At 37.3% G+C, this 12,452-nt stretch overlaps 1 protein-coding gene across 23 annotated transcripts; it reads left to right on the top strand.

Moving 5' to 3' along the window:
* The first annotated feature begins 256 nt into the window (after positions 1-256).
* LOC112273416 (uncharacterized) lies at positions 257-3,972 on the top strand. Of its 23 annotated transcripts, none has more exons than XR_016498792.1 (7): positions 257-661; positions 799-908; positions 1,663-1,716; positions 2,173-2,235; positions 2,695-2,724; positions 3,126-3,249; positions 3,696-3,972. XR_016498792.1 is itself a non-coding variant. In XM_024502167.3 (4 exons), exons 1-3 carry the CDS (start codon positions 453-455, stop codon positions 2,190-2,192), a joined length of 339 nt encoding a protein of 112 aa, XP_024357935.1. In that variant the 5' UTR covers positions 257-452; the 3' UTR covers positions 2,193-2,235; positions 3,696-3,972. The 23 variants fall into 23 exon arrangements, 10 of the variants coding, with proteins under 10 accessions (XP_024357935.1, XP_024357932.1, XP_024357933.1 ...); XR_016498788.1 differs by lacking the exon at positions 2,695-2,724 and adding an exon at positions 1,397-1,470 and having other exon boundaries at positions 3,696-3,771; XR_016498791.1 differs by lacking the exon at positions 1,663-1,716.
* The last annotated feature ends 8,480 nt before the right edge of the window (positions 3,973-12,452 follow it).

Genomic DNA, 12,452 nt, shown 5'->3' with positions numbered 1-12,452 from the left:
TGGATTTTCAATTAAAATATCATTAAATTGTCGAAATTATTATTATTATTTTAAAAACATAGACAACTAGTTGCATGAAATCTCATAACACATTCAAAGCAAATTTCGACAAACCCACAGGTGATCGCTGAATCCCGGTCGTCCTGGTCATAGGCCACTCTTTCTGGGTTCCCGAGACCATACAAACCCTAAAGCGCCTACAGCCGTGGAGACTAAACCCCGGACGCCGAAGCCGAGATACAACTGGTCTTCCCTCCGACACAACTCGGGCGGAAGAAAGAGTGAGAGCATCGTTGTTTTGTGTTTGGTTTGGTTTGGTGTGGGATTTGATTGATTGATTGAGAGAAAGCATCGTGGTAGTGGTGCCATTTAGTCAGTTATTCACGAGGGGGAGGGATTTAGTGTTGTGTTGCGTGTTGTTGTTGGTGGAGGAGGAGGAATTGGAGGCGGAGATGGCGAGCGTGGGCAGGGCCATGGGCAGGTCCTTCCTGTCCACCACGAGGTCTGCGCTGCGCTCTTGCAAGGCGAACGGTGCTGAAGCAGTGGGAGGAAGTATGAAGATGGGGAAGAGCAGCCCCTGCTCTCCCTCCTCCTCGTCCGCTCCCTCACCGCCCGCGAGCTCCTTCTGTCAGACGCGGCGCCCGGCGTTACACTTCTTCCGGTGCGATTGCATGCTCAATTTTTTCCTTGCCGTGAGTTTTCACGTGTTGCGCTTGGGATTTTGGAGGTTCATCTAGATGTGTGATGATCGGTGTTTTGGTTGATAAGTTTGTTGTTGTCCGTTTGTGTGGTTTTTAGCTTGCCGGGGGAGATGGCAGTCTTGCAATCGTTGCTTCCATTGCACAGTGCGAATGCGTCGTCTCGCTTGGTTGCGCAGCTGAGCACAACGGCCGGAGCTTTCTTTCAGGGTATGTCTCCTGATCGGTAGTGTGCGCTCTTTTGGCAATTCTCTTCCCTTGTACGTAGTCGCAGGCAGGAAAAGGACCACCCTGGAATTTTGAAATGTAAATCTAATTGCAGCCATCATCGATCCCGGCAATGTTATTTATTATTTTTTTTTCTCTCTCTTTGCATCTTGGAAAACGTTTTTACATCTCGGTGAATCAAATCTGAACCAAATTCGTTTTGTGAAATTTCAATCATGGTTATTCTGATAAGGGAGGTTCCAAGTGCTTCAGCATTACTTGAATTCGTTCATTTGAGAGGGTTCATGTGGGAGTATTTGAAGGCGCTCTTTCACCTTGGCAAGAAGTTTCGTGAATAGGGTGTCGACTGGAAAGGAATTCGGTTGTTCTTCGATGTAAATTTTTTCTTACTAGAACGTGATGTTGCCACCTAAATTCGATTAGAATTCTTCTATATTCTTGATTGTTGTTTAATTCATTTGCCTTTTCAGACACAATTCTATCGATTTTCGATCAATCACATAGCCCTGCCCTTCCAAGTCCCTGAATGATAACGAGATTTTGTGTAAGAAACGAGTTCCTTTTAGTTTGGAGTCCGACAGATTCTGCACGCTCAGGATATCATGCTTAGTTGAATTTTATGCTTATTTTCGTTCCAATGTGAGAATTCAGACATTTAGTGGGTTCAATTAAGTACATAATACCGACGCTTGTGCTCATGAAGAAAGGTTGGGGATGGTGGGGATGCATGCATCAGATGATGAAGACGACACATAGCGATTTTTTGGGCAGTATTTGATTCGTTACTTGGGTACAGTCTCGCACTCCATACGCATCAAATAACTTGTAGCAGACGAATGAAGTTTTCGTAATATCCACATCACAATGCTTGAACCTAAGAGAACCTATGGTGTGATCTGTAGATCACTAAGCGGAGGGTGATAGCTCTTCTTCATGTCTTTGTTAATGTTCGACCATCCTCATTCTCTTTTCGTAAACAACCAGACACGATGTCATTTCCATTACGGGAAAAGCGGTTGATCTTTTCATCACTCTTTTTCGATCAAAGCTTTCAAGAGATTGTAGTTTCCTGCATTCTTACTTGTTTCTTGCAATGTTTTCCCTTCTGGGGACTCCCATCTCCTTTATTTTTTTCATGTCCTCCGGAAGTATTCCTCGAATATATTTAATTTTGTGAAAGTCTTTACAAACCATGCCATCTGTTTTTGGTTTCCTTATACCTGCAATATGCTCCACTTTTGTGTAGATGACTGCGATGACACGTGATGGGCGCTTGAATCCATACATTGATGCGGCCTTCTACATGAATGTGAGAGTTGTCCCCTTGCGTTTCCTCAGTTCCTTACGAGTATTCGGTTTGTTCATTCGATAATAGCATGTACAGTATCCTCGCTCTGTATGTGGAGGTTCTCACTCGATTTATGAGATTGAACGCATTTGGTTTTATGTCTTCCCTGATGTACCTCTCAAATGAGATTCCTTGGAGGAGAACTTGCTGTTCATTGTTGTTCATTCCACCCATGCAATACCTCGAGGTGGAGCTTATATCCATAGTTTCTTTGAAGTCTTCTAAGAACTTTCTCTCTAGTTGATATTCCTTTGTGTTTATTGCTTCCTGTGTTCACTTCTTAACTTGCAATATAGTCCCCTAAACGCTTGTTTATTTTAAGGTAATCGTACTTCTTATTTTGCATGGTAGTACGTTTTCGAGGGCACTGCTTACATGAAGGATTTGATAGATAAGTTAAGTTGTTCTTGCTTCTGTCAGGAGGAGTGTGGCTTATTGACGATAGCTGAGGTGCATTTTAACTTCTTGACCTTCAGCTTGTTGGTTGTGGAGCTGACCTCCGTTCTCTCACTCGTCGTTTAGAAGGATTCACCTATAATTGGAGGTTGTAGATATGTTTTAGAAATTTGACGCGGTAACTGTTACTGTAGTAGAGAAGTTATTTTTTTTGCTATTCTCGTTTTCCCAAGCAAGGTCAAAGTTTTCAAGGAGAATGTGTGCTGGGACTTGTTGCAACTCATGGTTTTTTATTTATTGATTTATTGTTTGATCCCTGCATGTTCTGCCAGAGAGCTATTTTCAGAGACATAGTTTCTGTTTATTTAAATTTATGTAGGAAAGATACATCTCAGGGTTTTTGTAGAATGGGATTTGTAGTTGAGTAGTGAAGGTGGTGTTCTTGCTTCTGTCAGGAGGAGTGTGGATAATTGACGATAGTTGACGTGTCTTACGACCTACTTGGAACGTTCGAGAATAGTCTGAGTGATCGAAGGAGGTTGTTGCCGTGCCAGCCCATTTGAGATCTCTGAAACCAAGGTGAGGTATTCGCTGGGATCACTGAGGTCAGCGAGTGCGTTGTAACCCTGGTACATTTGGAAGCTCGTGGAGTAGAATTTATGTTTGTTAGACCCCTGCCTTTTTCAGTAGCTTGGCAGTCTATCATTCAGTAGGTTTTAGTGTGAGAATGATTTGAGATGCCATTTTCTCTACGCGGCTTGAGTATCAATTTTCAGAATGAGCAAACAATTTTCAATCCTGAACACTTGCACATGTTATCACTTTGGTTTTGGAAACGGACTTTCACCGATTCGTTGGAATCATGTATCTAGTCCTCTGTAAACATGTACAGTTTTTCCAACTGAAGTCTTGCAGTGTCGGACATACCTATGTCAGTTTACATTGGAGTTTCATTTCATGAAACGTTGTTGGTTCCCCTTTCATAACGAGAAATTGAAGAGATTGTCAATACCTCACTCTTGCAGATTTTCAAAGTACACTCTCAAGGCTGTCAAGACCTTGGTTGCAATGCCCCTGCTCGTGGCCCTTTCTTGTGAAAACCTCAATCTTTGTGAAGATACGTATTCAGTCCATGAAGAAAAAGTGTTCTGGCTTTCATGCTGCTAACCTTGAAAACCTAATAAATAGCATTTCAAAAGACGGAGAAGAAAAAAAAAAAAGTAGCAATTGAAAGTAGTATGGATACTTGTAATGAAGCTTTAAATTATGAATCAAGACATATAATTTTTTGGGTTCAAAATATGCAATTGTGTAAGCGTCCCTGGACATAAATGTGGAGCACGGCACACTAAGTGTATGTTCAGCTGTTTAAAATGACAATCCCTAGTTCTGGTATTCAAGGGCCAGCAAAGAGTAGCGATAGTATTCAACGGAGCTGGAGGGGAAGAATCGGGGCAAATTACTTCCGGAACTTTCTAGGTCAGGCTGCCGTCGGACGGTGTCGGTCGCCATGGACTTATGTCTTGTTCCCGATCTGTCGTGTCGTCCTTTGCGGTGGTTGACGACATCGTGTGCACGTCGTAAAAATCCCCCCGAGCTGATCCTGCCGGTGTAGCTGGGGTGGTTGTTCTCTCTCGCTGTTCCACGGTGGTCAGCACTTCTTTACAGCGGGTGGCCACTACACCTATTGGGTTGCAAAGTCCCCTCTTCCACGACTCTCCTCCCTTATGTTGTTGATCTGTTGATCTGGTTTTTGTTGATTCATCGTCTCGTTTTGTTCTGTCCTGAGCTGTTGATCCCCGTGTCGTCTCTCTTTCTTTTCCGTTCTTCCGTATTGTCATCATCACTTTAATCTTTCCGTCCCGTTTGCATGGTTCCTGCTCCTTCTTAAACTCGTGTAACTTGCATTTGAGTGATCGATGGAGTGGCGAGTTGAATTCTTCTGCTTGTTCCGCGATTTATAGTCTAGCCGAGTGGGTATTCTCCGTTACACTAGCAATCAATAAATATGGTATTGGAACCTGTGTGGCTGTGAAGAGTCTAAAGAGGTCTTCTTGTTCCAAGTTAGAAGTTCTATCCGACCTCTCCAGGGGCCGAGGTGTCTTTCTTGCGGCAAGTCTTATATATCCTCTTGTGTTCTATTCAAGTGCTAATTGGGAGTTAGGCCGCGGGCTGTGGAGTTTTCTATTGTGCTTTTGTCTGTCTCCACACATCTGTACTCCAAGCTCCACGGCATATCCATTCGACAGTATACTGCAAAGACGCATTGTTTAAGAGAACTTAGAAGGTTGTGAATTTGATCCTTGTTTTTCTGCCTAGAAATCGGTGGGAAGTTGTGCTATCTGCCTTGCATGATTTCTTGAATGGTGAAGAGCTTCGCGATCGTTACTTGGAGATTAACTGGTTGGAACGACAAGAGCGGAGGTTGGAATTGCAACTGCTGGAGGAGAAGTTCCGGCAATGGTGGACTGTTGTGCTTTGGATTTTAGCCGCCACTTCCATCGCTATCCTTGTGCCATCGCTATCCCACTATGTGTGAACTGGGATCTGTTTGTTCATACATCTTCGACGTCCTTCTTAAGGTGAGAATTCCCACGGTGGATGGGATTATATTTGGATGAAATTTGGTTGGATGACGTTATGTTCGAATTTGGATGAACTTAGGGTTTGATGAAAATTGATTAAAGGATGAAATGTTATTCAAAGATAAATTATTATTAATAGAAGAACTTTTGTTATGGATGAGAATTTCTAGACAATAAATAATTGTATATGGATGAAATCATTATTTTCTATTTTGACTGAATTGAGTTAAGAAATAATGAAAATGGATTTATTTTATTTTATAAGAAATTAGGTGGGTATATGAACTTGATTAAAAGAAGGTGTGGTGTAGTATGGTGAAGGTGTATTGGATTGGATGGATTTTGGCTTGAGTGCAAGTTTAGGAGATTAATTTCTACAAGATTGTGTAGTTTTTGTTTTGAAGTGTTTTCTTTTGCAATTATATTTGTTATTCAAAGTAAAGAAGTAAATAGGTTGTTGTATTGGTAGTGAATCATAAGTGTATTTTTTTGATTGTGAATTATAATATTTTGAAATAGAATAGATTTAATTTTTAAGTTGAAGTTGTATTAAAAGATATTATAATTATATAATTTTAATAAATTAACTATTTTATATTATAATATAATTTTTTTTATTATAATATGTAGAATATTTATTGTTTAATTTTCATTGGTTTTTATAAATTAGAATGTATTTTTTTCATAGTATTTTTAATAAGGTTTATTTTTGCATATATTAATGTAATATTGATTGAATAATATATTTTATTAATTTTGTGATTAAAATAAAAGATCTTAATATTATATTAAAAATATATGTAAGATTAGGTTGAAGAATTAATTATAAGTTATTTATTAATAGATTTGAAATATTTTATTGATTATGAATATAAATATTTTTATAGAAGTATTTATATATTGTAATGTAAAATGTGATTTTGATTGATAATTTAATTATGTGTGTTATGGAACATGGATAAGATAATTTATTATTGATATATGAAGATAGATAATTGATGTTATTTTTGGAGAATTTAAAAAAGTTTTTAGAATTTGGATTAGATTAGTGGTTCATATAAGGTTTATTATGAAACATTTTAAGTGTGGTTGTCTAGGTGGAATTCATTATTAGAATCTTTTAAAAGAATGGTTATTTTCATGGGGCTCGTGATTAGAGATATTCTAAAAAATTCCAAGATGGTTGAATAAAATATAAATAGGATTGATTAAAGCCATTTGAGGCATTTGGTGAGGTATGGCTTTGGTCTCTTTTTTTTAGTAAAGTTTGGTTTGTATTTTTTGTTGTATTTTGGTTTATTTCTTTTTGTTTGTTTTTCATGTTTTATTGTAATGCCTTCTTCTCTTCCAATTGACTGTTTAGTTTTATTTTGGTTCCTTTTGTTCTACTTTGTGATAAAATTTATGTTGCTATAGATTACAAGGATTTTAAATCTTTAAGAGAATTCAATTCTATTTCATTGGTATCAAAGTAAGTGTTAGTTTGTCTTTTAGTAGTGTGTTGATAGTTACTATTTAGTTGAAAGTCAATTATTGTGAACACATTAGGTATTATTTTTGGACTATAACAAGCTATTTTAAAAAGTCAGTTAGAAGAGAAGAAGACATTACAATAGCAAAGTTCAATAAAGAAATTGTAGCATGAGAGATATAATAGAACAATCCTAGATGGAGATTCAAATATAACACCTTTTAGATCTGTTAGCTATTTTGTAAAGGCAAATAGAAGCTTCTAACACAAGAGAGTTGACATTTGCTAAGTTAAAATTAAGCAAATCCAATACATATTGAAGGACCTCAAGACAAGATGTATGCAAATGGTTCTTCAACTTGCAACAGTACTTTTAATTATCTTAAGAAAATACTAGCAAAGGAATTATATATGCTTTTAATTATTTGAGAGATGCAGCAACCATTTGGTGGCAACATCAAGCTCATAGCTATAGAGCTTAAGGTGGATTTGGCGACTTGAAGGAGTTTAAGACCAAACTTAGGAATCAATTTTGGCCTATCAATGTAAAAAAGTTAGCATGCAATTAGTTGGCTAATCTTATATAATCTAGGCCAATGTAAGATTATATTTCATAATTGAAGTCCCTATGTCTCCAAATTATCAACATATAAGAGACAAAGATGATGGATTGGTTTGTATAAAGGTTGAAACTAGTGGTCTACTGAGAGATGGAATTAAACGATCCACAAACATTTTAAGCGGCAGTTAGAATTGCAGAGAAGGTCAATATTATAGATTTTAAAAATTGTAAAATACAACCTATAGGGCAAAGTCGTGTGCCACTAGCCAACACTGTAGCGCAATAATCAAAGTTGATGGAGATTGATGTTTTGCAAAGACTATTGACACCACAAAGATGACAAATATTGTCACAAAAGAAATTGTGTTTTTATTAATGAGAGCCAAACCATCATATTAGAGATTATCCAAAACATCAAAGTTTAAGTACCAATAAATCATGGTGGATTCAAAATCTTGAGGACCACCAAGTTGATGAAAAAGTGGAGTAAGAAAACAGAGCTCTCCAATAAAGGCACCGAGGGTTAGTATTGGAGATAGTTATTGTTTCTTAGAGACAAATGGCATGTCCTCAGACAAGTATCAAATAGGTCAATTGATGTGACTAACAAGTCGATTAAGAGGACAACGATATTGAGTGCTTGTGGATTGTGGTTCTACAAAAAGTTATATTTTAATTGCAATTGCCAACCAACTTGGGATTAAAACAAAGATGATCAAAGAAAGGAGTATATACCTATCAAATGATTGAAAGAACGTGTTGAACGAGACAAGTGAAGAAAAAAATCCTAAGGCTAAATAATACCTATGCCTTGAAAGAGAAATTCAAAATAACAAAGCTTAGATATGATATTATCATTGGTATGCCATGGCTAGAAGTGTAGAATAAACAAGTCCATCAATTAATAATGATAATTTTTTTCAAGGATGGAAGATGCACAATATCTTTTTTTTTACCCTTGTATCGAGTAGGATAGCAAAAACATTTGTGGCTAAGAGCTTATTCATAGGAATGACCTTTATGAAGAAACAAATATAGCATAAGCAATTAGTATATGTGGTGGTTCCAAATCTTGCCCCAATGGTAGAAAAAACAACCAAATGAATAAAAAGAATAGAACAATTCATACATGAATATCAAAATATCTTTCCAATTGACTTATTTAGTGGCGTACTACTTAATAAAGGTGCCTCTTTCCAAATATAATTAGTGTTTAGGACCAAATCGACAAGTTGGCCAATTTATTGCCTAGTATCAAATGAACTTGAAGAATTACGAAAGTTATTAAATGAACTCTCAGAGAAGAGCTTCATTCAAGAAAGAATATTACCATGGAGAGCACCTATATTCTTTACATCCAAAAAAGATGGTAGACTTTGACTTTATATCGATTATCGAGGCCTCAATAAGCAAATTGTTAAGAATGCATATCTACTTCTATATATGGATGATCTTCTTGATCAACTTTAAGGTACAACCATCTTTAACAAATTAGACCTTTGGAATAGTTATTGGCAAATTCTTATTGTCAAAGAAGATATAGAAAAGACGACACTTTGTACGTGGTATAGATACTTTGAGTGACTTATATTATCTTTTATGAATCACATGAATAGATTATTTTAGAATCTTTTGAATAAGTATGTGGTTGTCTTTATTGATGATATTCTAGTCTATAATAAAATCTTGGAAGAGTATGAATAACATCTATGGAAAGTGCTGCACTAGCTATGTGATAGTTACTTCTATTCCAAACAATGAAAGTATGAACTTTTCAAGGCGGAGGTTATTTTTTTTGGAGCATGTAGTATCTTTTGAAGATGTGCACATAGAGCAAGATAAGGTGAAAGCAGTGAAGGATTGGCCAATCTTCAAGAATACTTCTAAAGTTTACTCATTTTTGTGCCTTATGTCAAGCACAAAGACTCGATGAGGGAAAATATACACAAAAAGGCTATCTCGATATAATAAGTCAAAATATAAACAAGTATGTATATTAAAAGGAAACTGGAATGGCTATTGCCACAAGACAAGAAACTAAAGACTCTTGAACTTGGACTAGGAGCAAGAAAGGAGTTGACAAGAGTGAAGAAGCCTTCACTCTTGTCTCTATATATACTATCTAACTAGGGGCTACGTGACGACGTTCTATAGGACCTCTAATATGTGTTGACTTTGTAGGACACATGCCTTGACTTACAAGGCAAGTTTTTCTACGTGTGGGCCACATAGTTAGCTTGATCTTCAAGCTAACAATATGTGTGGCACATGGCCAACTTGTTGACCACGTTTCTAATCCAAAAAGTCAATTAAAGACACCTATGAAGTCAAAGCAGTATCTAGGAAGTTTCTAGGAAGCTTCTATATTAAATATTATAGAATTAACTTACTTTTATCTACTTTTACTTACTTCTACCTATTTCTATATGTAATTATTAGCTTACATGATTATGGCCATGACATTACCCCCCCTTCTAGAGACGAGTTCCACGAGGAGCGGTCATCATATGTTGAGGAAATCTATGATGCGACAAATTGTATTCGCCACATACTCTGATCTCTGTTCTCTTCGAAGATGATTGATAGGGCCTCTCAACCATCGGTAGTGTCCCATACCAGGGCGGAAAGACCACCCAATTATTTGATCATTGTTGAGGCCTTCGTAACTTCCTTCGAATAGAATATTTGGAACACCATCAGGAGTTGTTCCTACCTCTAGCAAAATCACCAAACATTGGGAGTCCCTTCCCAAATCGTGATACCAAATGCGTTGTATCTCACCATCTATTCGAGGAAGAACATGTCGTTCTTGAAGATCTTCATCTCGATTGCGTCGTCTTGAAGGTTGTGACAATCGTAATGTCTCGTCCGGCAGGTCAGCAAATGAAGGTTCTTGAGTTGAATCCACTGGTTGTTGGTTTTCCATCTAATTAGCGTCACAAATCCAAAGAAGTTACAAACAAGGATAGGAAATTGAATGTTATCTTGCCTCAATCTTGTCTCTTTTATAAGAGAGATTTTCATCTTGGTTTTGATGGATGTCGTTGATAAAAAACTTTGACTTTAGCTGATGCATTTGTTAGATTCCTGGATGGCTCCCATGTGCGTTCACTAATATCATATCCGTGCCAATGAACAAGATATTCCAGCTTATTTTGGCGCCGCCTTGACTCTAATATCTCTTCCACCTCAAATTCTTCATTATTATCTACTTCTATAGAAGGCGATGGCATTTGTCTTCTTCCTTATATATCCACTGTCTTATATGGTTCAAGAAGAGACACGTGGAATACAGGATGGATCTTCATTGACTCCAGTAGATGTAACCGATATGCAACTGGGTTGATCTGTTCAGAAACAGAAAAGGGGCCAAGCCTACGATAGTCCAACTTGTCACAAGGTCGAGTAGTCTTGATATTGCGATGAAGTAGCCATACCTTATCACCCACGTTGAGTTGTGGTTGCTCCTTACGATATAGATCTGCGTTTATCTTTTGTCGTTCTTGAGCTTCCTTCAATTGCGTCTTTATTATTGCATGTAACTCTGACAACCGATTTGCCATATCTTCTGCTGCAGGATTATCAACTTTTGAAAAATCAAAAATATCAAGTCGTGGATGATAGCCATAATTGGCAAAGAAAGGTGTTTGTTGCATGGAAGAATGTACCGTATTATTATAAGCAAACTCTGCCAATGGCAGAAAGGTTGTCCAATCATCTTATTGGTAGTTGATAGTACACCTTAAATATTGCTCCAAGACTTGGTTTACGCGCTCTGTTTGTCCATCAGTTTGAGGATGGAAAGCCGAAGATAGCTTTATGTCCACTTTTAAAATCTTGAAAAGAGTCCTCCAAAATCTTGACACAAATTGAGTTCTTCTATCCGATATGATATCTTTAGGTAATCGATGATAGCGATAGATATTATCAATGAAAAGCTTAGCTGTTTCTTTACCTGTGATAGATTTTGTACATGACACAAAATGTGCCATCTTGGTGAAACGATCTACTATCACAAATATAAAATCATAAGATCTTGAGCTTGGAAGATCTATGATGAAATCCATAGAAACAGAAGACCATGGTTGTTTTGGTATATGTAATGGCTGAAGAAGTCCGTAAGGTCGATGACGAGGAATTTTTGATCTTGAACAAATATCACAAGATTGTACAAAGTCTTTGACTGACTTCCATATTTGTGGCCACCAAAAATCTCTTGATATGAGTTCCAAAGTCTTATTATATCTAAAGTGCCCTGCTGCTGGAAAGTCATGACGTGCTTGAAGAACACGTAAATGTGCTTCTCCTTCTGGAACATATAGGCGTCCTTCAAAATATAATAGATTATTCTTGAACTCGAACTTAGAAGGATCATGAGACTTGAAAGAATTATTCTCGATATCATAAACAAGAGGGTCTGAGGACATACTGGACTGAATTTGCTTGAGAAAAGTTGAATCAACAGTCAATGTTGATTTCATTGTTCGGAGATGAAATTGCTCTGGGTTCAAGAGGACCGTTCTTTGTTGCTCAAAAGCTCCATCTCCTTCTTTTGGTGTAAAATAAGAACGTCTAGATAGGACATCGGACAAACCTTGTTGTTTTCCTGGCCGATAAGTGATAATGAACTCGAATCTTGACAAAGACATACTCCAACGAGCTTGACGACGATTCAATACGTGTGTTGACATAAAATACTCCAGGTTCTTGTGATCTGTATACAGAGTGACTGGACTAGAAGTGCTTTTTAGATAATGATGCCATTTTAAAAAGGAATCCACGATCGCAAGAAGTTCTTTATCATGGATCTCATAATTGATCTCGACTGCTGAGAATTTTCTTGAATGAAAAGCTATTGGATGAAGTTTGTCATCTGATCCCATTTGTGATGAAACTGCACCCAAGGTAAAATCTGATGCATCTGTTTCCATAAAAAATGCCTTGGAAAAGTCAACACGATATAAGATTGGTGCAGAGACAAACGATGTCTTCAAGGCTTCAAATGCTGCTTCCGCTTCTTGATTCCATTGGAATTTATCTTTACTAGTCAAGCGTGTAAGTGGAGCTGCAACTCGTGAGAAATCTTTGATGAAGATTCGATAGTAATTGGCAAATCCCAAGAAACATTGGACATCTTTTACTGTCCTTGGAATCTTCCAATCCA

This window comes from Physcomitrium patens, chromosome 20 (assembly GCF_059467195.1).
Source record: "Physcomitrium patens ecotype Gransden chromosome 20, ASM5946719v1, whole genome shotgun sequence".
NCBI lineage: Eukaryota > Viridiplantae > Streptophyta > Bryopsida > Funariales > Funariaceae > Physcomitrium > Physcomitrium patens.
This window is presented reverse-complemented; position numbering and strand designations above follow the sequence as displayed.